A 25,842-nucleotide genomic window follows, 5' to 3' on the forward strand; every position below is an offset into this window, starting at 1 on the left:
TTACTTAAAATTAAAAATAGTGGTTGGAACAAAAAAATAAGTGTGCTATGTTAAAAAATTGCCCAAAATAAATGGTTACTAGAAATTGACCCGTGGAACCACACATTTATTTATTTAACGATTTATGTATATTATATATTTTATTATTGTATCGTGTTATATATTTTTATTAGATGTGTGTTGGAATACTTACATAACTATACAAAAAAATTGGATATACACATATATATTTATGTTGCATCAATTTATTTTGAGATTTTTTTTATATTTAATTGCACATTGAAATGTATTATTAGTATATTATGAATTTGGGTCAAACTAAAAATAAGTTACAGAGAATAGAAACATCACTAGGGACAATGATCATTTCTCATTTTCCACTACAAAGAACGAGACACGGTTTTGAATTCTAAGCAAGACTGAAGAATCTTCTGACGTTTCTGAAGCTGTTGAAGTTCGTTTTGCAGCACATCAATAGCTCCAGGAGCAACGAACATGTCCATGAACTTCTCATCATTCACTGCAAACAGATCCACTCCAAGTGCAACCACCAGCCTGTCTCGACTGCATTAACAAAATAATCAAATCAAATCCTTTTTCTGTAATGAAAAAAGTAGAACTTACCAAAATGTTAAAAATCCTGAGTTTAGAGTCGACGTTACGCTTCTTTCCACAAGAACGTCACGTATTCTAGCAAAATGTTGTGCAGCTGATGAACATATCTCACTGTAAGCAGAGCTTGATTTCATTCCGTTATCCGTGTTACCAAACAGAAGCCCACCTCCTCCATTTTGAAATCCTAAGTGGCTCTATGTTCCTGTTTCCTCCCATTCTCGCCACTCTTTTTCTGGCTCCACCCCCATCATGATGACCATTGCCAATCTCTTTCTTTACCAAACCATACCCTATCTCACATTGCTGGTCTGGTGATGGCGTCTTAGGGACTGTTATGTGTGTTTCTCCTCCTTTTCCTGGTGTTGTCTCCTGGGCCTTACTTGATTTTTCATTGGCTCATCACGCCCTGTATCAGAGAGCTCGAAGCAAAACGAACCACTACCTGAGGCTCGGTTAGGTTTGTAATAAGAGCCAAAAGCTCCTCCTTGGTGGTAGTCCATGGAGTATGGGCTGGGGTCACGGAATCAAGATGGTGTCTTACTAGTTGCTTACACTGCTTCGCAAGATTCTTGACAAAAAGACTGTAACAGTTCCGTAGAGCAGAGCATGAAAACCAACGTATCCATCCATATTTTCAGCTTTCTTCTCATCTGCTGTCAGACAGACTTCATGAGAGATGCAGGGCTTGAGATTTTAAAATATTCTTACATTCTGAGTTTTGGTTCAGGTTTCTTTCGAGAGCAACTTCAAAAAAGACTTCCTAACACAAAGGAAAGCCTGTCGCAGGCTGTGTCTAGAAGAGGAGCAAGCCACGACCGTGCGTGCGGTGGTTCGCGCAATCTCTGCTGAAGCTTCTGTTACTCCTCTACCACCTCCACGCCCAGCATGAGCGAGCAGAATGTTTGCTACCTGACAAATGAGGCTAACTTTTGAGTTTATAGGGAAAGTATGAAAAAATGTTGTTTGCTGAGTAACACAGATGAAGTGTACCTTCTGTCATGACACTGGAGGGCACTCGATTGAGTAGGCAGCACAGCGGAACTCGTGAATTACTCTCTCAAAAGCCAGCTCCTCCATAGAGTCTAAAGGACAGATATTAGGCAGCTTAATATCCAGACACACGCCTGGCCAGCTTCCAATGCCACTCTCGCTACGTTCCTCTTCAGTTGTTTTCCCCAACTGCTCAGGTGCTGGATTTTCAGCTCCATCAATCAAAGCTCCCTTAACAAAAAAAAGCAAAAAAAAAAAGTCATTGAATCAATTCTCAATGTATATCCACATCAGGCCCTCATCAAATGGTGCAATAAAAATATATACTTTTACAAATTGCTTACCACATGATTGCAAATAGAAGCCGTATATAACATTTCTAAGATAAGCAACAACAGAAGTAGCTTGAATCTTCTTATCTATTCTCAGCATATCATCAGTTACCTCAGAGCAGCTGTTCAAGCAAAGCTAATGTTGCTGGAGCAGCGTCCTTGTACCTCTCCTGAAGCTCAGACTCTAAGAAATATCTTAACGACCCAAAACCAATATGAGAACGGAACTTTTCTTCATCAAATCTTCCCTTAACTCCCTCTCATAAGTGCCTTATAACTTCTGTGTCCACCTGAGATATCTATCAACGAAACTCATCATTTGAGACAGTGGTCCTGTCTTTTGGCAATGCCACAAAGTAAGGACGAGTGTTCTTCCCCAAGGTACCCACTAGCACCACTGAGGTAACGATCAACTTCACCATGATCATTAAACTTCTGCAAGTGATTGGAAACTCAAATTAGGACAACGAATCTTCTTAAGCGATTGTATGTTCAAACATTTTGGTATCTTAAGACGATTTATCATAACTTGGAGACAACAACAATTGTCCTCCGGAAGCTTGAATCAATCTCACGAACTGCATCCACTCCAGCCACAAAGAAGAGCACCGCTCCACACCACACTGCTCTGCTGAAGGAACAAGAGAATGCGATGTGGAGGAGAAGCCAGTGACTTGATCATCGATAGATTTTCATCCCGTGTCGTTTCAGGCTCTCCTTTCTTCGCCTGCACACACAACACAAGCGTTAGAAATATTCAAATGACAATTTTGCAAAAATTAAAAATACAGTGTTTTTGATTAGCTTCGGTTATTTTAGTTTTGATATTCGGTTAAATAAGTTCAGAATTTTGGTTAGGAATAGAATGATTTGTTTTATTTTTATTTTTTTACAATAGAAAATGTAACTAACCAATCGCCAAACCTGATAATCAAAATTTGTATTTTAATTTACCAAATTGAAATTCAACTAAACTCTTAACCAAAATTGAATCTTAACCTCTAACCGAAAATCAAAATCTCATCTATTTCAGAGGATGGTGCGTTTCCATTTCGACCTCACGGACGTTGAATCGTAACCTTAGAAGCGCTTCGAGAAAAGAGCTTTTGCCGTCTGATTGACCACCGATGGCTACGCTCTCCGGTATCGGAATTTTCTCCCCGAAAAAGACGGCCGTGCCTGGAGACGGTAGAAACTACGTGAAAATGGGGGTTTAGTGGGTGTGGTTAGGTATGAGTTTGAATTCGCCATTGACGAAGGGAAGAGTGTTAGATTCGTAAAGATGAAACGTCGTTGACGCCGACGGGAGTTTAAACTTTTGAAATGAATTAGTGGGCCTTGGTTACAAACTAAGTTAGGCCCATATTGGAACCCCATCTATATGGGAACGTTGGGGACAAAGTTAAATCATGCGCTATAACCGGAAAATGCAGGACCGTCCGATTAAAGTATCTAACGGATCCCAAACCGGTTTGGTTTTGGTGTTTGATCATAATAAGTTGGTAAACCGTAAATATATCCGTTAGAAAATTATTGGTAATAAAAATGCTACAATAAATAAATAAAATCAGAATCTCTCGCTCTCTCTCTATTTCAATTTCATTGACAAAGTCTCTCTTTCTGTCTCTCGCTCTCTCTCTCTACTGGTGAGATTCTGAGGAGTACGTTTCTTTTTTTTTTTCGATTTAAGTAATATGTAGATCATGAATTTATTTCTGTTTTGTTCTTATCTTGTTTAGGGTTTGCGTGAAACTGATTCGATCGGTTGGGTTTCGCCATCCTCTTTGCGATGATGTATTATTAGGGTTTGAATTATCCTTAATCATTCGTTTATTTAATCTTTGTAGCGATGTTTGAATCTACATGGGAAGCGCTTGAGTCCGCGTGAGACCGTCGTTGAGGTATGTGATTTCTTGTAAAGTTTTGATTGTGCTTCTAGGTATGGATATTATCTAGATCGGAACTTATGATCGATTGTGTAAAGTGAACAGAGTAGATGCTTATATACATACGTTCGAATCTAATTGATTTCTTTCTTGTGCTACCGTTTATTTATCACTATTGCTGATTGCTCTGTATATATTACTTTTGAAGGATAACATATGGGACGATTGCTTTTAGTTAACAGTTTGATGCGGATAGACATAGCGATCCTTATATTGAGACAGAGATTTGTTTTGAGTTCCAAGTTTCTTCTGTCAGCTGTTTTCTCACCCAATACAAATGATAATGTCGCTCTGTTTTTGTTTCTTTTTTTTTCTTTATACAGAATGTTTGTGTGGAGAAGCCAGTACTGCCAGATACCATAGTGCATCATCTCTGGAAAAGATCTCTGAGACAACTGAAGATACGTCTGAATCAGCAAAAACAGATAAGCGCTTTTCCTCTGTTTTACTGATTTGTTTCCTCGTTTATATTTGGCTTTAGTTTTATCAAATCCCAAAAAGATCATAGGCAGACACACTAATCTAATAGTGTTCTGTAAGATTCTCAGTTTGGGGACATTGTCCCTCCCGTTGCGTGAACTCTACCCTGAGAAAATTTAAACCAGATCCCCCAATAATGATTGGTTGGTGGTAGTGCATGTCTAAGCAAATGTTAGAAAGTATGACATACTTTAGTTTACCCTTGGCTTACATAAACAACAAGCGGCTTAAGAAAAGTCTTTTAGACAGAGACTGTGATTGTGTACCCACGGCTTACAATAAACAACAAACGGTTTAAGAAAAGTATTTAGACAGAGACTTTGATTGTGTTGTGTACCCACGGCTTGTAAAAAACAACAAATGGTTTAAGAAAAGTCTTTAGACAAAGACTTTGATTGTGTTGTGTACCCACGGCTTGCAATAAAAAATGACCCTCGGCTTACAAAACAAAGGTCTTTAGACAGAGACTATGAAACGAAATGACCCACGGCTTACTATAAAGTCTTTAGACAGAGACTATCAAACGTTGGATGGATCAAATGACCCTCGGCTTACAAAACAAAGGTCTTTAGACAGAGACTATCAAATGTTGGATGGATCAAATGACCCTCGGCTTACAACACAAAGGTCTTTAGACAGAGACTATGAAACAAAATGACCCACGACTTACTATAAAGTCTTTAGACAGTGACTATCAAACGTTGGATGGATCAAATGACCTCCTGCTTACAAAACAAAGGTCTTTAGACAGAGACTATGAACCGTTGGATGGATCAAATGACCCTCGGCTTACAACACAAATGTCTTTAGACAGAGGCTAAGAAACGTTGGATGGATCATAACGACCCACGGCTTACCAAAAAAGTCTAGAGAGTCAAAGACAATGAAGGTGTATATTGGATGGATAAAATGACAAAAGGTACACTGTAAAGTCTTTAGACAATGGCTTGAATTACCCACGGCTTACAAAATTTTCAAGACAAAGAATGTGAGTACCCACGGCTTATGAAGTCTGTAAGACAAAGAATGTGACTTACCCACGGCTTATAAAGACAAAGAAGATGTATATTGGATGGATAAAATGACAAACGGTACACTGTAAAGTCTTTAGACAATGGCTTGAGTTACCCACGGCTTACAAAATCTTCAAGAAAAAGAATGTGAGTACCCCACGGCTTATGAAGTCTTTAATACAAAGAACGTGAGTTATCCACGGCTTATAAATTATTAAGACAAAGACTTACTTCCCACGGCTTATGAAGTCTTTAAGACAAAGATTCAAAGTAAACCACAGCTTATAAAGTCTTAGACAAAGACTTTGATTGAACCCATGGCTTATGGTCTTTAAGACTAACTAAATACCCACGGCTTATGAAGTCTTTAAGACAAAGATTCAAAGTTTACCACAGCTTATAAAGTCTTAGACAAAGACTTTGATTGAACCCACGGCTTATGTTCTTTAAGACTAATTAACTACCCACGGCTTATAAAGTCTTAGACAAAGACTTTGATTGAACCCACGGCTTATGAAGTCTTTAAGACAAAGACTTTGATTGAACCCACGGCTTATAAAGTCTTTAAGACAAAGATTTAAAGTTAACTACAGCTTGTAAAGTCTTAGACAAAGACTTGATTGAACCCACGGCTTATGGTCTTTAAGACTAACTAACTACCCACAGCTTATGAAGTCTTTAAGACAAAGATTCAAAGTTAACCACAGCTTATAAAGTCTTAGACAAAGACTTTGATTGAACCCACGGCTTATGATCTTTAAGACTAACTACCCACGGCTTATGAAGTCTTTAAGACAAATATTCAGAGTTACCCACGGCTTATGAAGTCTTAGACAATGACTTTGATTGAACCCAGGGCTTATGGTCTTTAAGACTAACTACCCACGGCTTATGAAGTATTTAAGACAAAGATTCAGAGTTACCCACGCTTATGAAGTCTTAGACAATGACTTTGAACCCACAGCTTATGAAGTTTAAGACAAAGATTGTGACTTTCAACCCACGGCTTATGAAGTCTTTAAGAAAAAGAATGTGAGTTACCCACGGCTTATAAAAAAATTAGACAAAGACTATAAACTGAAAACAGGTTCATTGCTTTACCAGTACCCACGGCTTTTCTAGATGAATCCTATCAATTGATTTTGGAGTTGTTGGATGGAACAACGACCAACAACTCTGTTTATGGAACCCACGGCTAATAAAAGCTCTTAATGGACTTATTGCATGTGAAAACGACTAAGGGTGGATGGAAGAGACTATGAATCAAAAACCAAATCTTTACAATTAACGATATCCACAAGGCTTGAGAAGAGTTTAAGACAAGTAATATGGATCAAAAACAGACTCCTTTACTTCACAATAAGCCTTGACAAATATTTAGACAACAGGTACATGTTGGTTTTTAGCATGTTGGATGGAAAACGGCTTAAACCAAGTCTTTAAAGACAGAGTACGAACCAAACATTGAGTTGTTTTGTTGACTCACCAACGACTTAAACCAAGTTTTGAGACAGATGTTTTGAGACAGAGACTATGAACCGTAAATAGATTCCATACTTTATTACCCAAAGCTTAGACTAATTAATTCTGGTTTTCTCAGGTATGCATGTGCTTCAGAAGGTGCTCATTTGATGTGTAGCAGATTTCTTTGTTACTACACATTCTGAATTTTCTCAGGTATGAGTGTGCTTTTTCAAACTTGTTTGTAATTTAATTGATGAAAATCACAAGAAGGAGATATATACATTAAGTAATGACTAGTTTCAATTGTTTAGGGTTGTGCTTCAAAAGTTGTTCATTGACTCCGAGGCTTTGTTCATGCAGGTATATGTCTTTCTTGGCTTTTTCTCTCGTATAGATTGTTGTTTGTACATATGAAAAAAATCTACAAAGTATGTTAAGTGATATATACGTAAACTAAAGAACCTGGAATTTTATTTTAACATGACTTGTCAACATTTCTTTCATTGGTATAGCATCCGTGAGAGTCTAGAAATTGATTGCTATGAACTGGTAGATATTTTACTTTGATATATTGGAACATTACTTTGTACGTTTACAGTGTTTGTAATCTCTATTGCATGTATTAAGGTCTCTAAGTTTGTGAAATGAATGTGTCTTGGAGTCTCTTTTAGATCAAAGTATGTGAGAGACTCCTGCATATATATTGTGGTGTAGTTTCCTTAAATTTTGAGTGTTTCTGTTTTGTGTTATACTCTCAAACTTCAGTGATTATTTTAAACAGCGTTAGTAATCTTTTATGAAACTGTATCTTAGACTTTTGTAGATCAACATATGTCAAAGACTGTAGATTGTAGTATTATTTTCTTTGAATATTGATTGTTTGTATTTTGTGTTTCCCTCTTTAATGTTTCTTGTCTGTTTTTATCTTCTGAATCTTGAATGTTTATGTTTTATTCTATGCCCCTAAACCTTCAGTGAGCATTCTAAACAAGTGAAAGACATGTTTACAATTTCTGGAATCCTGCATCATATGATGATGACCTGTTGAAATTGATTTTTTACAGTAACATTGATTGAGATTTTTGTTTGTTACGTAAGTGTGTTATCTCTTGGTCTCCTAGTTTTACAGAGTCGGAAGCTTGAAAATCTGTTGAATCATCAGTAACTGGAGTTAGTAGAATTTGCAATTGACATTTCTTGAGTTTATATGACTGATGTCAAACTCAAGAAAGTAGATCATGTCTTTAAAGTCTAGTGGTAAGCATGTTGAATATGTGTTCTGATCTTCTTTTCTCCTCTTTATGTCGACTAATTGTGAGATGTCACATACTCTTTTCTGGATAGTATTGACTCTAGTTTATGTACAAAATCATCCAATTTTCTGTTTGTTGTTAGGCAAAACATCACATTGAATTACTATTACATAAAATTGTAAGAGTCGGATATGTTATGATCATCTAAGAAACGGCATATTTGATTGCTAAACCAAATTTATTTTGAGAGTCCATGCTTTAGATGATGGCTCTTAGTTGTTGTTTAATACTGTACTAGTCTACTAGATCATTTGAATTTTAATGTTATGTACACAAACAATAATGTTTATGTACTTTTTTTAGGTGTGTGTTAGAATTTTCTTGCGTTTTGGTTGGTTTATACTAGGTGATGAATTATTGCTTATACTATTCCAATTTAGTTGCTATTTAGAATATCATTAGCTATTGGATAAAGTGATATCTCGACTCTTTTTATATCATTTCTCAACCTTATTCGGAAGAGACTACATGCATCTTTTTTAGGACATATCTACGTCCATTCGTTTTATGATATGTTAATTATATGTTTACATCTTTTCTTCACTAGATTTTACCCATTGAACTTAATAGTAATCAAACGTGGAGTCCTGCATTACATGATACTCCATCTTTGGCCTAGATCCGAGGAATAATCAATTCATTTTAAGCAATTGCCTAACACAAATAAAATTCTTTTTAAAATATTAAAATCAGAATTTACAATCATGTGTCTTCATTCGCAAGAACACATATCTTCCCTCGAGTGCCACTCTTTTCTGCTCTAAAGGCCAAACTCTGTATTTGGCTAATTATTACTCTAAAACAAAATGGTCATTAAGATCCACTGTACTTTCATTAGATCCACTTAACTTCTCTTCTTAATCCTATACGTTCTAATAACTGCAACCTATAATCCTCATTTGGTTTTAGCTAATGAAGTTATAGATTTAGAACTTCAAACATGGCATGTTAATTCTGGAGATGTCAGAAAACCACGTTCCTTTGGCCTGACGAAGTACCTTTAATAGGAAATGTCTACCTTATTCGGTAGCACTTTGGTCGGTTCTTTTACAGTATAAAAGAGAATCTACTATAGCTTTGTACATTACAAAAAAAGAACAAAAGAAATTCAAGATTTAACTATATTCGTATGAACTTTGCTACAATTCTACAAAATGTCAACAAATAAAAGAAAAGGGATAAAAGTAAGTATGAGTTTATAATAAGAAAAAAAATATCCTTTGATAACTTGTTACAGTTTTAATGCTTACAGATAGATGATCTCAACTGCAAATTTCCCTTTGTTTCGTTGATCTCTCCAATCTGTGCATTAACACCCACAATTAACGTTTTTTTAAACCAAAAACTAAGTAAACTCACTTCTAACAGTCTTACCTTTAGTCTTTCTTTCCCACAAACAGAGACAACATCACCAGTCTTTACCGTGGTTCCATTCTTGGTAACAGTTGTCCAGTTAACCCGAACGTTCACACTACTGCGAGGCATCAAAGATGAATGATCTCTTCTCTCAGCAAATATGAGAATGCAATGAAAGATTGAAAAGAAAATAAAGCTAAGTTACCTAATCAGATCAACTAGCTTTAACCGCGAAACCTTGAAACCAGCACTAGGTACCGCATCAATTCTCAACGAGGCTTCAATGGTTTTGAATGTATTAGTCCTAACAAAACAGAAGAATCAAGCCAATGCATACACATGCAAGAGGAAGCTACATGTTCTTAAGGAATCAATGCTCATACCTAGGAGATTCGTATTCAAGAGCAAGCAAAGGTCCCAACCTATGAAAGATTCATTCACAAGGTCAGAGTACTGCTAAGCGAGATCTTGGTTAATGGGTTATATACACAAACAAGAAAGGTTTAACATTGCCAAGAGCTGTAAAGTCAACTAGGTCAGGAACTATCAGGACTTGAGCTCCTTTTTCTTCCTTCAGTACCATCAAAGTCAAGTAGCCAAAAGAAACAATGTTAATGGAGCTGAAGAATCGCTCCAAGGAAGTCGCCATGGGAACAAGCTTGAAACCCAAAATTCCCTCTGATACTAGAAGTTGAAAAAACATATTCAGACTCAGATAATGAACAAAAGCTCAAGAAATCATGAACTATATCGGGGTCATTGGTTATAAGACATCAGGATGTCCTCCACCGCTCAGCCTAAGACAAAAAAAAACACAATTCCACAGCGTTACGCTTACAATCTCAGAGGAAATATTATACTTTAAAGGTGAAAACTGACCTAAGGGTAACCTCCCTGCAACATCAGCAAGTTTTCCCAAGACTGAAACTGATTTCTTAACAACAGGATGTGTAACAAAATCAGTGTGAAGAACTTCTCTTCTTGATGTTGCACGTCTTGCCTACAACCAACCCCCACAAGAGAATGAAATTGAAACAGAGAGAGAGAGAGTTCAAAAGGGTATACAAATACCGGCCAATACCATTTCAAGGATGTGTTTGACTTCCAGCAATAGCTTGGTCTCCAACTCCTTTGAGGAGAAGCTCTTACATCTCCTACATTGCTTCTGCAACGTGACATCTTCCCAAAACTGCAATTTTTCTTTGGTGGGTTACATCAAGATTACAACTTTTGATTGAATCTAAGTAACTAAAAACTTCAGGCTCATAAGCAAGAAGAATTTCCAAAATTTCTAAAGATTAGTTATTAAAATGAATCTAAATCTGTTTTTTTAATAGATTTGAATTTAACTTTTTTTATCAAAATGAATTATATTAAATGATAAATTTATGAAAAAGTAAATTTAACAAAAAAGGATAATCGAAGAAAAAGGGAAAAAAGATTAAAAAGGTAAAAACATTACATAACCGACTATTTTCAAAAACAGAAAAAAAAACACTATATAACCGACTCCTACTAATCGAATCCTAAAGACGATTTATCTAAACCTATAAATATTGTTTAACCCCCACGAAGTTTTCTCAATCACAGAATCACTAGGTGTTTTTCTGCACCATGTGCAGTAAAAAAATTTTAAAATATTTTCTAACAGATAAACATAAATTATATTTATTTTTTTATTAATATTATAAATTTTCTTTTTCTTATTAATATTTTAATATAAATTTGATTTAACTGAACATTAAAATTAAGATAAAAACAATTTTGTTTATTTTGAAATATATTTAAGAATGTGCATGTATATATTTAAAATTATAATCTTAGGTAGATTTTTCTATCTATTTATTTTAATTAAATATATTACATAAATATGTAAAATTTCATAATTGTCAAAAATTAAAATTAAACAATATTTATAAAATCTGTAGATATATATAAGAAACTAATGATTTTACGATTTAATTTTTATAATTTTCTAAAAATATGTATATATTTTTGAAATATTTTTAATTTAAATGAAATTTCAAAATTTGAAATGTCATAATTGAATATATTTATTTTAATGATGATTTATGAGTTATTACCATATTTTTAAAAAGTCCAAAAATATAAATCGACAATAAATGTAATACATGAGTTATTACCATATTTAAAAAGTTTACCAAAAATATAAATTAACATTAAATATAATTTTCCATGTCATATTAATCTATAAGACATATCAATTTTAGTATACATGCCATATTACTTTTGTGAAAATGATTGTAGAAGACATGTGGTAAAATCACTTCTCAAATATAATTTAGGGGATGAAAATTTCATAATTGTCAAAAATTAAAATTAAAAAATATTTATAAAACCTGTAGATATATATAAGAAACTAATGATTTTACGATTTAATTTGATTTTATGATTTAATTTTTGTAATTTTCTAAAAATATGTATATATTTTTGAAATATTTTTAATTTAAATGATATTTCGAAATTTGAAATGTCATAATTAAATATATTTATTTTAATGATAATTTATGAGTTATTATCATATTTTAAAAAAGTCCAAAAATATAAATCGAAAATATATGTAATATATGAGTTATTACCATATTTTAAAAAGTTTACCAAAAATATAAATTAACATTAAATATAATTTTTCATGTCATATTAACCTATAATACATGTTATCAATTTTATTAGCCATGTCATATTATTTTTGTGAGAATGATAGTAGAGAAGACATGTGGCAAAAATTGTCCATGTCATATTAATCTATATGACATGTCATCAATTTTAGTAGCCATGTCATATTATTTTTGTGAGAATGATTGTAGAGAAGACATGTGGCAAAATCACTTCTCAAATATAGTCTAGGGGATAGCTAGATCACAATGAATCCCTCTAGCTTCCCGCCCAAGTCAACCACTGACGTAGAAAAAGCCATTAAGAACCAAAACGACATAGCGCTGATAGTTTCAAAGCAGCTCTTCTCTACCAAAGCCAAACACTCTTAACACCGTTTTCTCTCCGGCGTCTATAAACTCCGCTACACATTGATTCATCGTTCAAGGATCTCTTTGAGAATATCTTCAAAGCTGTTTTTAATCGCGTAGACTTCCGATCAAAGGTAAACTTTTTAATACTCTGTTTCTATGCTCTGTTTCTTTAAGTAAACTCTGTTTCTATGCTCTGTTTCTTGATTTAACTCTGTTTCTATGTTATGTATTCATAATTTATAACTTGACTTTGATACAATAGGCTGAACAAGTGCGTAAAGAGCTTAATAAATGGGCCGAAGATCATACCAATGGTCTCATCAAAGATCTTCTTCCTCCTGGATCCGTCTCGAGTCTAACCGACTCTGTTTATGGAAACCCACTGTACTTCAAAGGAGCTTGGGAAGTTCCATTCGCCAAGTCTAACACGATGGACAGGGAGTTTCACCGTATCAGTGGAACCTCAGTGTCCGTGCCATTCATGAGAAGCTACGAGCGCCAAATACATAGAGGCTTATGATGGTTTCAAGGTCCTCAGGATACCTTATCGACAAGGCGGTGTTGATAACAATCCCACCTTTCCTTATCGACAAGGCCGTGTTAATACCAGTCGCAGCTTCCCTTATCTACAAGAAGTTGATGCTGCCAATAACAGCTTCTCTTATCGACAAGGCCTTGTCGGTGATGCTACCAGTCCCAGCTTCCCTTTTGGACAAGGTGGTTATAGTACCAATGTCAGCTTCTCAATGTACTTTTATCTCCCAGACAAGAATGATGGATTGGATGATCTTGTGAAAGCAATGGCATCTAGTTCTAGATTCTTGGATTATCACGTTCCAAGATTCAAAGTTTTAGTTAAAGAATTCAGAATCCCAAAGTTTAAGATCGCTTATGGCTTAGACGGCAAAGACTTGGGATTAAGTTCAATGGCTTTGTATCATAAAGCATGTGTGGAGATTGATGAAGAAGGCGCTGAAGCTGCTGCTGCAACTTTTGCAGCCCCTAAACCCGGATGTTTGGGATATATGGAGCCTCCTAAGCGTATAGATTTTGTGGCAGATCATCCCTTTGTCTTCTTAATTAGAGAAGACACAACTGGTACTGTTTTGTTCGTTGGTCAGATTTTTGATCCTTCCGACAAATCTTTTTAGGCTTTTGGTTTGGTTATATGGCAACATGTGGATCTAAGATTTAAGATTTAATTATGAAAAATGCAGAGGAGTTTGATTCCTCAGTTTGCTCTTGTTTGGTTAGAATCAAGTGATAGTCACAATTTTAATTTTCAGTCTCACTGTATTCAAGTTGTTTACTTGATTTTAAGTTAGCCATAACATAAAACTCAATTTTCTGAAAATATGATTAGATGATCGTTTATACTATCTGAAATATTTATCTTTCTTTTTCAACTTACGAATAGAAAATATACTAATTGTAAAAATATTATTTTATAACTTTAGTTTTTAGATATCTGATCAAAACTGGGGAACTTATGGACACCATTGAGAAGTGAAAGCAACTTATGGACACCATTGAGACAAAGGATAATGAAAATACTTAACTTGCAGTTACCTCCGCTTCTTAATATCTCTCCACTTGTGATACTTGTCGGATGAATGTATTAAGTTGGTTTCTTTAAGTAAAGTTCAGAATGGTCTTTAACTTGTTCTTTATTCAAAAGTTACATTTTTACAGTCTTTTCTAAAAGCTATTGAAATGATTATTAGTAAATTCATAACGTAATATATACATTAGAACATATAGAATATTCAATGATTTTCAAAAAAAAAAATCACAGTGGTGATGAATGTCATAGAAACAAAGTCTCAGCCACCACATTACCCATAATACTTTGCACTAGACTTGCAAGTTGCAACTTGCTTGCTTACCTCGTAGGAATTTTATTTCATTTTCATGGAGTATTTTGGACATTCCCTCGTCATATATTATTCACAGGAGTTCAAAACAGAAAAAAAAAACCAAGCGGTGGGGAGAAAAACATTCAAATCGTGGCCTTTCATTTAGCAATCATCGACGGTACAACATCACTGATCTGCGTACTTTATTATGATTGGCCAGTTACGGTATATAAAAAACCGAAAAAGGTTCGTTATATCCTACGATCAAACATATCGTTACCCCAATCCTCCAATTTCGTTTCTCTTTTTTTTTTTTTTTTCTGTCGAAAGAAAAATGGCAGGTCGTGGAAAAGCTCTCGGATCCGGTGCAGCGAAGAAAGCCACGTCTCGTAGCAGCAAGGCTGGGCTCCAATTCCCTGTCGGTCGTATCGCTCGATTCCTCAAAGCCGGTAAATACGCCGAACGTGTCGGAGCTGGTGCTCCGGTTTATCTCGCCGCCGTCCTCGAGTATCTAGCCGCCGAGGTGAATATTCTCTTTCCTGTCACATACTCGTATCTGTTACGTCCTCTCTCATTTTACGAATACGCCATGCAAAATTTGGGGGTACTTCAGTAATTTACCCTGATTGGTAACCTTTGGTTCGTTTTTTTTGGTAGTTTTGATCTTATTACCAAACAGAGTATGTTACTGAATTTGGAAAGCATGTAGTTTCGTTGTTGAGGATTGAAACATGTTTGTGTTTGATTTGATCTCTCTCTTTATTTAGGTACTTGAACTCGCTGGGAACGCAGCAAGAGACAACAAGAAGACACGTATTGTCCCTCGTCACATCCAGCTCGCTGTGAGGAACGATGAGGAGCTAAGCAAGCTTCTTGGAGATGTGACTATTGCCAATGGAGGAGTGATGCCCAATATCCACAATCTACTTCTCCCCAAGAAGTCTGGTCCTTCAAAGACTCAGGAAGATTAGTTCTTTCTTTAACACAGTATATTTAGATCTCTGACTCTGTTTTCTCTTTTTTGGTTTTAAGACAAAATAAACGTGTATTAGTCATAGATCACATGTAGTGGATATGTTTTTTTTTTCTCACTTGTTTTTAGTTTGTGTGCATATATTATATATATGAAAGTGTTTTACCAGAATAAGCATATAAACTACTTTCTTTATATCAATGAAGCTTTCTGCAATTTATCATTAATTTAAAAGTTTGGTTGCTTTAGTTTCAAGTCAAAATGAATAATAATGTGTAACTGATAATAATGTTACAAAAGCAAACACACAAGGAGTACTATTCTACAAGCCAACAAGAATCAAGAAGTGTGACTCTCTGTTCTAAAACTAAGGCCGAGAATGTCAGTACCAGCTTTTCACCTCAAACGCTCTTTTGTGATTTGTTCATCTCATCATCAGTTAACCAGACGTCTCTGCAACTGTGACCAAACGACCAGAAGCTAATCAGCAAAACCGCAGAGGATTTTTTACGTCCTAACAAGTAACAAAACCCAAGATTGTGTTTTTTTAGTCTGAATCTGAACTAGACTGATCCATTCGTCTCTCTGTAATAGCTGGAAACAGCTTCTGTTTAGGATCTAACGACGGTGGTTGTCTTGGAGTTTCAGAAGAAGCTGAGGCTGTCGAACCCTGTTTCCTCGCAATCTTCACCGGTCTTCCTTTTACCTCTTTGCAGATCTTATCCAAGATTATCAAGAAATCGCGTACAATCACAAACAAACGCAACCCTTCGTCTTTCCCTGCTTTCCCATGGAAGTAGTCCCCTGTGCTCTTCACCAGAGCCATTATCCTCTTCTCTTCCTCTAGAATCGACACAATCCTTCCTTCGGCGTTTTGAATGAAATCTTCAAGCGCTTCACGAAACCCACTCTCCTCACCTGAGCTCTTCATCTCTGAGTTGACAAAGTCTTTGGCTTTCGACAAGGCATGACCCATTTTCAGAACGGTCCCTGTCAAACCATCAGCATCGATGTTTGCTGATTTCTTCACATGTTGTAGCTCACCGCTAAGGCCTGAGACTTTCTGAAGTCCAAGACTGCGGTAGTTCTCTTCCTCCATCTCTTCAGAGGCTTCCTCTGCCATTAGATCCTCTGTTTTGACACTAGAGAAGCTTTGGCTCTCTCTGATGGCACGCGCGGCTCTCCTTCCTTCTGTTCTGATTATCTCTTGAATAACGAATTGGAGCAGCGTTGTTTTCCCATCGGTTCCTTTCACATCTGCTAATTTCAAAAGAGTGTCCAGCTTAAATGCTTGAGCCCCACCCCTAAATGTACCATCGTTCATTCGATTTCCGGTCTTGAGAACCGCCTCTAGGAGCTTCAGGAACAGCCTACTTCCTCTAAGTTCTTGACAAGCAACCTTCCAATATACACCAAATAAGATGTATTTAGAACAGAGAAGAAGTAAGAAGAAGCTAAAGAAGAAAGAAACGCACCTCCAATGTCTGAAACGATTCTTTTACAAAGGCAATTTCTTCATAAAGTGTACACATAAACAGAAGTGCCTCTAGACGCTTGAAAGCGAAAGGAATATCAACTACTGCTTTCAGGAATCGTTCAGCTGTTCCCAGCTGAGCTATTTCACCACAGTACAATCTAAGCTTTAGCTCTTCTTCAGGTGTTGGCGCCATCTTTAGCAGAGTCTGAATGAATTCTGCAGGAAGCTCATTCCCTGATTCAACAGAGGATTAAGTCAAAATCAACACATCGAAGAAGGAAGAGAGAGAGAAAGAAAAAGGTTTTACCTTCACGAAGTGCATCACACACTTCTTCAGTAGTCACATTCAAAGCACGCAAGAGAATCGATAGGTTTTGTCCTTTCTTTGGTTCAAGAATCTGAACGAACTGTGGTGCAGTTTGTCCAGAGGCTCCCTTCTTGTCGTTTTTATTCTTGTCTGCAGCTGCATATCCAAATAACGACTCTATCATCTCTTCATTGAACCTGAGAAAAGATAAGTTCTACTTAGTAACAACGGCCAAAGTAATAAACTTCAAAAGCTAACAACTCCAAAGCTATGACTTACTGGAAGGACCCTGATCTTATATCATTCCAAACCATTGAATGTTCAGGGTTTGCTTGTACTTTATCCCAGAAAAATGGCTTCAGCTTTGTTTTGGGAGCACCATTATCATCATCTGATGATTTTGCTGGTCCAGAAGACGGTCGAGGAGCTTTTGGACCAAGACTCATCGGTGGAGGTGGACGAGGTCCTTTTGGTCCAGGAGGAGGAGGTGGCTTAGGACCACCAGAACCACCAGGAGGAGGAGGTGGCTTAGGCCCACTAGAACCACCAGGAGGAGGAGGTGGCTTAGGGCCACCAGAACCACCAGGTGGAGGAGCTAGAGGAGGTGGTCGTGGAGGACCAGCAGAAGATGGCATGGGCGGTGGTGGAACTAGCGGCTGAGGATGAGCAGGACCCTTGTGTGAGGTTACTTTGAGAAACTTGGGTGGTTCATGTGGAAGAGGCTCAACTTTTCCAGAAGGAGGCTTCCCTAAATGTGCATAAGATGTTCTTCCAGGTGGAGGCTTCAAAGGAGGAAGCCCCCCGTGACTGCCGTTAATACTATTATTATTACGCACTCCTTCGTGTGATAGCCTTTCCTCTAAGGAATCAGAAGTGTCGGAGTTGCTTCCATCGAAAGATGAAATCTTTCCTTGGTTTGAGTAAATGTTATAGGATTGATTGCCTTTTATAGAACCACCATAGTTTATGGAAGAACCTGAAAACATTAAAAAATATATATTTTTAATAGTTAGGAGATTTTCTGTTAAGATAAGAAAGTGGATAATATATAATTTTACCAACGGAGTGATCGCTACTGCTTAAACTGAGAAGAGGCCGTTCATCATTTTTCCGGCCTCCTGAACCCTTTCCACAAACCCTGGTGCAACACAAGAAGAGCAATGCAGCAAGCAGAAACGTTGAAACCGCAGTGGCAACAACCGCTATGATGATTGTTTTCTCATGTTCCTGTTTTGTTTTAGGAGATGAAGCTGGTCCAGAAGTTGAATTTATAGAACCGCTTTTCTTAGCAGGAGGTGGAGAACTTGATGGTGGAAAAAAGGAATTACGGGGAGATGGGGATCTTGATCGAGTAGGTGGGCCTCGACTGCGCTTAGGAGCAAGGGAAGGGGAAGGGGAAGGAGAAAGGGAGAGAGGTCTAGAAGCTAGATTTCTCCTTGGAGTATCAAGCAGAGATGGTAAGAGCTTGAGATACTGGAGGTTATGGCCATTCAACTTAGCATGTTCTTGGATACAACCAAGAAGAGTCTGCTTCAGGTGAGAATGCTTGAAACCGAATAGGTCCCAGTTATCCTTTGATGATGATGGTAAACATAAATTGAATACCGCAACAGCTTCCTTCACACAATCTGAATCTTGCCAACAACGCTGCGTCCATGATGATTCTACCTGTCAAACATTTGCACGACAGACAAGAGACAAACTAACTTTATAAGCTACAACAATATGAAATGAAAAGCATATAGCAATTAACGTAGAGATGGCCAAGCTATATAATACATGCATTATTTGCAAGTGGCAAATCCAGACTATTCTGTAAGATGCACACAACAATCTCAGCGTTCTGAGATGATATTCATCTTCTTATAAGGAGCATAAAAACCAAAAATGCAAACTTAGTCTCTATAAAACCAAATGCTCACTGAATTATGATTAAATTTTTGTTTAAACGTTTAGTAAAGATCTTAATTCTCTTCTCAGACAATCCAGATTCCTCCAGGGAGCAAACTTAGTCTCTAAATCCGAAATTGAAGCAAGAAGGCAATACCCTTCAACTCTTAGCCTTAAAGTAGGACTATAGAGCTACAGAATCTCATAACTTATACAGATAAATCCCATCGCACAGACAGTTAAAAGAAGCAAACAAGCTTGGAAAAAAAGCTTACCATATGTTCATTGACCTTCCTTGCTGAAGGAGGCACTATTTGAGTAAGAAAAGCCTCATCTTTTTCTGAATAATCTTCCAAGGTTAACACCAAGAACCCAGAGATCAGAATCAACCATAAAACTAAACGAGCCCAATAATGCCAATTACCCATTCCTCCTCCTCCTCCAAGCATATCTACTGCTTCTCATTTCATCAGATACTCCCAAAAAGAGATCAAATTGCCCAAATGCAATAGTAGTAGTAACACGACTTTATATAGCTCTTTCAGTTCGATCAAGATCGAAACTTTGACCAGAAAAATCAACAACCCTGATCGAAAGTCTAGAACTTTGGAGCTGACTTTGATGCAATTTCCCAGAAGAACAAAGACCAATTCAATTAAGACTTCAGATGTTTACACGTTTTGAGAAAAGAGGAGGCAGCACTAAAGGAGAGAAGAGTTGGTGATAATGATTACGGCCAGATCCATTTTTTTGACAAAAAGAAGCTTTAATGCAATTGACGTCGGTGCGTGCACTCAACCAAACCAAAATGTTGACCACACAGACCACCAAAGTTTCAACCTTTTTCTTTTTTCTTCTCGAGAAAAATTCACGGAGAGATTAGCTCTCAAACTTCTTCATATAACGCGATGGCTACGCAGAGTTATTAATATATTGTCTTTTGTGATTTATTTAATATCCGGCCGGGCCCTCAGATTTTGGGGGCTGTAGACGAATCAAGGAGGAATTCAATAATTTGGAGGTCGGAATTTTTTTTTTTTTACAAATTTGGGAGCTTATTTCAATATAAAAATTTTCAAAAAATTTCGGAGGTTTGAGGCGAATGTTTCATCAGGCTTGGCTCAGGGTCGGTGTCCTCAATGTAAGGTAAAATAATAGATGGTAACTAAAATAAATAGCTGTGACATGATTCATGAGATGTATGAGATCAGTGTCTTTCCAAGTAATCGGGCTATTGAAGTATTGAATGACAACAAAATTGATACTTTGTTCCGCAGTTGGTATGGAAATGTTACGCAGTTTACCTGGAAGCGTGTGAGTTAATTGTTTCTAGATGTAAAACATTTCACCACATCCTTTTCAGATGATGTTATGCCCGCTTGACTTGGGCACCAACAGCCATTTCCGTCATCATGTAGTTCCAACATGTGCCTTGCAACATACAACTAAAAATATTATTCGTTTGGTTGTCATTCGTATGTCACAGAACAGAAAGCAGTCGCAAGTTACATCAATTTTGAAACGCCAACATGGATCAAGTTATGAGACTACCAAAAGATCATTCTAGAGAAGTGGCAAGAAAAAACTAATCTTTTGGTTTTTATGGAGATTGTGGAAGGACATGAACAAGTATATTAAGAAATCTAAGGGATATATAAAAAACATCTTAATTATAATTCACTGTAAATTATTTAGGAAACTTAACAAGATGTAAATAACTTATTAATTAAGTTTAAGATTTGTATAAATAAGTTTTATAACTAGCAAGTCCTCCTTACTTCTCACTATTGTCTGTTATTTCGTTAAAGTCTTACGTTAAGAACCATGTTCCTTCATTTGGGTTCTTCAAACTTGAGATTTCTAACCACACTACCTGTTTTTTTTTTGTCAGGTTCGCCGTACACAAAGGTAGCTTGGAAGGAGGTCCCTTTGTAGGTTATACTTGTATTAATGTAGTTGTTTGTGGACGAGATGATGGTCATTTCCACTTCTTTCTTCCAAGCCAGAAAGAGCCCTCCTCGGCTCCTCCACCAAGGCTATGAGGTGGTACTATGCAGTTTTCCATTAGTAGCCATTCCAGTTCTTTTGTCACAAATTCATTGGGATTTTTTGTTTCCATCAGGAAGAAGATATCAGGAGAGTTAACCCTATGGATCTCCTTTAATCGCTGGACTGCTATGAAATTTCCTAACCCACAACAGTTCCAGCTACTTCTTCCGTTTGTCCCTGGGCATCCGCATGCATAATCTGCTGTCTTCTAGCTGCTGCTTCTATCGGATCAGCACAACTCAAATATTGGAGAGTTACTTGGTGGAGTTCTTCCATAACTTAATCATTTGATGAGATTTGTATGATGGATTTTTGGGGTGGACGCAGGCTCATATTGGTAGTTGAAGGAGAGGTAAATTCCTGATTAATGGATTCCTTTGACTGTCTCTCAGGATTATAAGTAGTTTTGATTCTCCATTGGCTTATTTCTCTTCTAGGGTTAGTAGAGTAAGTTGACCGTTCTCTTCTACCTGGGACGTCTATTGTCTTAACGTAAGGAGGAGAGGCGTAAACAGACTGGTTCTCCCGTTGAGTGTTTCCTCTACTATATCCTTCAGCCTCTATAGGAGATCTAGCCCTGACTGGAGGTGGGGGATTCCTGGTATGTCTTGTGCTTACTCTATTCCCAAAAGCTATTGATAGGTGGGAAAGCTAATATGCAAGTTTTTAACCACTCATTCTCTGTACACAACAAGTAGCCGAACCATTCTTTATTAAAAAATATATTATACAAAATTTGCAAATAAATATTTCATGTTTGTTCAAATTACAAAAGCATATTTCTAAGTAAGTCTACAATTATTAGTTAACACCCTAATAAAATAAGAAATTTGGTAGTTTCATAATTATAACACATTAATATTTGAAATTCATTTAAGATCACTAGGATTAAGGATGTTTAAAAGTTTTTTTTAGCCCAACCGTACCCTGAAAGATATAAACCCAACCATATTTTATCAATGGACTGAGCCAGGGTAAGCCCATTCATAATATCTTTCATCACACAAGTAAACAACATTATCTTATGATTTAGATAAATATAACATTTTATTAAAATATTATAAAACGACAGAAAACATGATTTTCGCTGGAAAACTAATTTTCCAGTTTGGCCAAAAAATATTAAATTTTGCGGTATTGGCAAAAGGAAAACTCATTTTATTGACGGAAAAACTCAATTTTACATAATCGAAAAAAATTAAAAATTTTAATATAAATTTAAGTATTGTATAATAATTGTGCGAATCAAAATAAATGAGATAAAACTTAAGTCCTGTAAAATTTAGGGCTAACCCTTTTTGAGTAGAGCTGGGAATTTGATTCATTATCCGCGGGCCCCGCCCCGTTTGACCCGCCGCGGGGCGGGTGCGGGTCGAGTGATTTGAAAGAAATTGTTCGCGGGTGCGGGTGCGGGTCGAGTGATTTTAACGCGGGGCGGGTGCGGGTCGACCGAATTTAAACTGCGGGTACCCGCCAACCCGCAAAATTAAAAAAAAAAATTTTTTTTTTTTAAAATATGATTTTTTTTAGTAAAAATTATGTTTTTTATAATAAAAATAATAAAAAATACGAATATTTTTAAAAATTTAATTAAAATATATTATTTATATTATTTTTTAAAAAAATATTAATTAAAATAATTATTTTTATTATTTTTTATATTATCCGCGGGTCCCGCGGGTTACCCGCTAATTTATGCGGGGCGGGGCGGGTCTTACATTTTTTAGATGCGGGTCAAACGGGTCGAATTTTTGAATCGAAAAAATGAGTCGATCCGCAGCGGGGCGGGGCGGGTCGGGGCGGGTCGACCCGCAAACCCAGCACTATTTTTGAGCCTTGTTTCAAAAGTAAGGGTTAGAGCTAAACATTTTGATACAGGGTTAAGTCTAACCTTGTTATGTTATGTTGTGTTTTTTTTGAAACACAAAACCTTGTTATGTTGTGTCCATATTAACATTCCTAATTAGAGTTCATTAACACACTGTAAAACAATTAAATTCTGAAAACCTGATAAATAATACACAAATGTATTTTTAATAGAACTGAAGTCTACTCCATATGCACAAAGTAGACTTCATTTGTACTCTACATTTTTATATTGTCAAGAAATTCTACTTTCATTCGTTAAAAACCTAATCGAACAAGAAATTTCATAGTTCCATAATTATAACACATTAACTTTTGAAATTCATTCAAGACCATTAGGATTTATTAGTACGGATTGTAAAACAAAAAAAAAATCGTGAAAACATGATGAATAATACACAAATAAACTTTTAATATAATTTTGACATAAAATTTAACTAAAGTCTACTCCATCTGCAGAAAGTAGACAGCGAGGAAAATCTATTATTTAGGTTATCTTCTGAAATTACATAATCGTAAGTTATATTTTGTATTTAAAAAAAGTTGTGTGTTTTAGACGAGTAAACTTTGAAATAAATCTACATGGAAAAGGTTAGTTTGCAGTTGATCATAATTCACCTAGTATTTGACTTTCAAGTGCATAATTTATATTTAGTCTACACTTTTAAATTTTTTAAAAGAGATCAATTTTTTAATTTACCAATTTTTACTTTCCATAAGTAGACTTTATCGGAAGTTTAGCCTCAAACCTGACATATTAGTTTTGAACAAAATTTCAATTAATTAAATAGTAGACATTTTTGAAATCTACACTTTTTAAGATTAGTAGACACATGAAGTTGAAGTATACACTTAAAAAAATTCGTATCAATCTCTTAAAATTTTAGTTAAATGAAAAGTAACATAACTTTGTAGAGTAGACTTCATGCGATGTCTGCTAAAAAAGTTGAAGTTTTTTACAAATGCAAAAATGATCTCTTACAGAAGTGAAGTCTACTTGATGAAGTCTGTTATGAAAAGTCAAATATCTTGTCAAATTTAAAACTAACTTCTTATACTTAGACTACCCATAAATCTACCAGTTTTTTTTTTTTTTTTTTTTTTTTTTTTTTTTTTTTTAACAGGGATGTTCCGCAACCCATAGACCCGTAGACACTTCCGTAGTTTTCCGCAACCCATAGGCCCGTAGTCACTTCCGTAGCTTTCCGCAATCCTTAGGCCCGTAGTCACCCCTGGCCCGAAACCAGCCGTTACTAATACCCATTACCCAAGGGCCCAGCACCAACACCGCGCTTAAATTTAAACTTGGGGAGAGCGTAAAGCATTTCGTGGCCACAAGGGGTATTCGAACCCGGGTCCGTATCGGCGTTGGAACTGCCTCAAGACCACTAGCCCACCACCTTGTGGTTATCTACCAGTTTTTTTTGTTTTTAAAAGGTGAAGATGTAAATTTCTAGAAAATTCTGTGGTGCAAAACATAATTTGGTTAACGGTAAAACTAATCTTTGCGTTGATAAGTAAAATGCATAATACATTTACGAATAACCATGGACATATAGACAAATCTATCTATGGTCACAGCACAAAATTGTATAGTGACGAAAAATCATGTAAATAGTTATATTTCATAGTGTAAGTTTGTTTTAGATTTTTCTACTGTCCAGACTGTAAATATAATAAAATAAAAGATGAGTTGACAATTTTCAATAAAGAATCACCAAAATATGAAAGTTTTCTTTTAAAAATAAAAGATGAAAAAATTTAGATAAAAATAGAGAGTAAATGAGATGAAAGGAAGTTTTGTTGGTGTAAAGTGAGACGAAAAGAGATGAAAAATCATTATTTGAGTTTTATTATTTGAGCTCCAAAATTATTATCCACGGTGGTTAGATAAAAATTTAGCTAGGGTGTTAATGGTTTTTACCAATTTTCAAAAAAAAAAAAAAAATAATGACATTTTGTAAATATTTGAAAATTTTAAGAATTATATAGGAAAGATATAGTAGACAAAAAATATTATATTTGTATTGGCTTGAAATTTTAGGTTATATGTGCCAAACTCAAAGATTTATTGTTCAAACAATAGTCACACACTCACTCTCCTTTCCCACGGAAAGAAGGCAGGCAACCATCCTATTGTTTTACTCTCAGGGTAAAGCTTTAGTAAAGCCTTTCCCCACTGATATGCTTCAGTTTTCTGGTAATTCTTAAATTACCATCGAGGTATTTATAAGATATTCTTGAACTTTACTTAAGATTCTAGTGGCACTAATATAAAATTACATATTTTTAACGACTCAAAAAAAACTCTCAAAGATTATCGTTCTTTCATCTGAACTTTAAACAAAATTATATACTATACTAGGAAAACAATATTATATATATACATATATATAAAAGGGTGCCCTATATAAAATATACTAGATTTTGATCCGCGCTTTTGAAGCGCGGGATATTTTACGATGAAAAATTTCACTAATAATTTAACAAATATTTTGGTAATTTTTAAAGAGTGTGTATTTAAAATATTTTTGTTTTTAAATCAGTATTTTTAAATTCAACCCGATTGTGATTATACCGGTTAATCCGGAGATCTGACAATTCAATTTATGTTTTTAAAATATTTATATTAAAAAATCACTAAAATCCGAGACTAACAGATTATACTGATGGATGACCGATATGTAATCTAATTGGATTTAAATTGTAATAGTTTCATAGTTTGTAATCTTATAATCGAAATTTTAAAGTTCACTATTTGCAATTTATGAAATTATGACGTTTCAACAAAATTTTAAAGAGAAAATGATAGATATAAAATAACTAAGATTAATTATTGTATTATTTGGAAATATTGATAGTAGTATAAAAAATATATTGTTTGGAAACATTGATAGTAGTATAAAGAAATAAGTATATTGTTTG

General features: G+C 35.6%; 2 protein-coding genes and 2 pseudogenes across 3 annotated transcripts; 2 read left to right on the plus strand and 2 right to left on the minus strand.

Moving 5' to 3' along the window:
- Window positions 1-290: 290 nt before the first annotated feature.
- On the minus strand, window positions 291-10,158 carry LOC108834133 (dynamin-related protein 5A-like; annotated as a pseudogene).
- Window positions 10,159-12,552: 2,394 nt separating this feature from the next.
- Window positions 12,553-13,740, plus strand: LOC108826672 (serpin-Z1-like; annotated as a pseudogene).
- A 108-nt stretch (window positions 13,741-13,848) lies between these two features.
- Window positions 13,849-15,478, plus strand: LOC130499880 (histone H2A.6). Of its 2 annotated transcripts, XM_056994346.1 has the most exons (3): window positions 13,849-14,533; window positions 14,697-14,878; window positions 15,123-15,478. In XM_056994346.1, the coding sequence occupies exons 1-3, from the start codon at window positions 14,269-14,271 to the stop codon at window positions 15,324-15,326; spliced, it is 651 nt and encodes a 216-aa protein (XP_056850326.1). In that variant the 5' UTR covers window positions 13,849-14,268; the 3' UTR covers window positions 15,327-15,478. The 2 variants fall into 2 exon arrangements, with proteins under 2 accessions (XP_056850326.1, XP_056850327.1); XM_056994347.1 differs by lacking the exon at window positions 13,849-14,533 and having other exon boundaries at window positions 14,622-14,878; window positions 15,123-15,466.
- Window positions 15,479-15,529: 51 nt separating this feature from the next.
- LOC108833565 (formin-like protein 5) lies at window positions 15,530-19,895 on the minus strand. Its single transcript, XM_056994345.1, has 6 exons — window positions 19,278-19,895; window positions 18,171-18,780; window positions 17,392-18,088; window positions 17,113-17,309; window positions 16,804-17,039; window positions 15,530-16,727 (listed from the first exon to the last, which is right to left on the minus strand). The coding sequence occupies exons 1-6, from the start codon at window positions 19,449-19,451 to the stop codon at window positions 15,876-15,878; spliced, it is 2,766 nt and encodes a 921-aa protein (XP_056850325.1). The 5' UTR covers window positions 19,452-19,895; the 3' UTR covers window positions 15,530-15,875.
- Between the last annotated feature and the right edge of the window lie 5,947 nt (window positions 19,896-25,842).

The sequence above is a fragment of the Raphanus sativus genome, chromosome 9 (assembly GCF_000801105.2).
Source record: "Raphanus sativus cultivar WK10039 chromosome 9, ASM80110v3, whole genome shotgun sequence".
Taxonomy (NCBI): Eukaryota; Viridiplantae; Streptophyta; class Magnoliopsida; order Brassicales; family Brassicaceae; genus Raphanus; species Raphanus sativus.

Excerpts from the sequence above, each read along its gene's own strand:
- LOC130499880 (XM_056994346.1), top strand. The coding sequence starts at position 14,269 with ATGATTTTCAAAAAAAAAAATCACAGTGGTGATGAATGTCATAGAAAC. Across the intron at positions 14,534-14,696 it reads TCATTTAGCAATCATCGACG|GTCGTGGAAAAGCTCTCGGA; the intron begins GTACAACATCAC and ends GAAAAATGGCAG. Across the intron at positions 14,879-15,122 it reads TCGAGTATCTAGCCGCCGAG|GTACTTGAACTCGCTGGGAA; the intron begins GTGAATATTCTC and ends CTCTTTATTTAG.
- LOC108833565 (XM_056994345.1), bottom strand. The coding sequence starts at position 19,451 with ATGCTTGGAGGAGGAGGAGGAATGGGTAATTGGCATTATTGGGCTCGT. Across the intron at positions 18,781-19,277 it reads GGAAGGTCAATGAACATATG|GTAGAATCATCATGGACGCA; the intron begins GTAAGCTTTTTT and ends AATGTTTGACAG. Across the intron at positions 17,310-17,391 it reads ATAAGATCAGGGTCCTTCCA|GTTCAATGAAGAGATGATAG; the intron begins GTAAGTCATAGC and ends ATCTTTTCTCAG.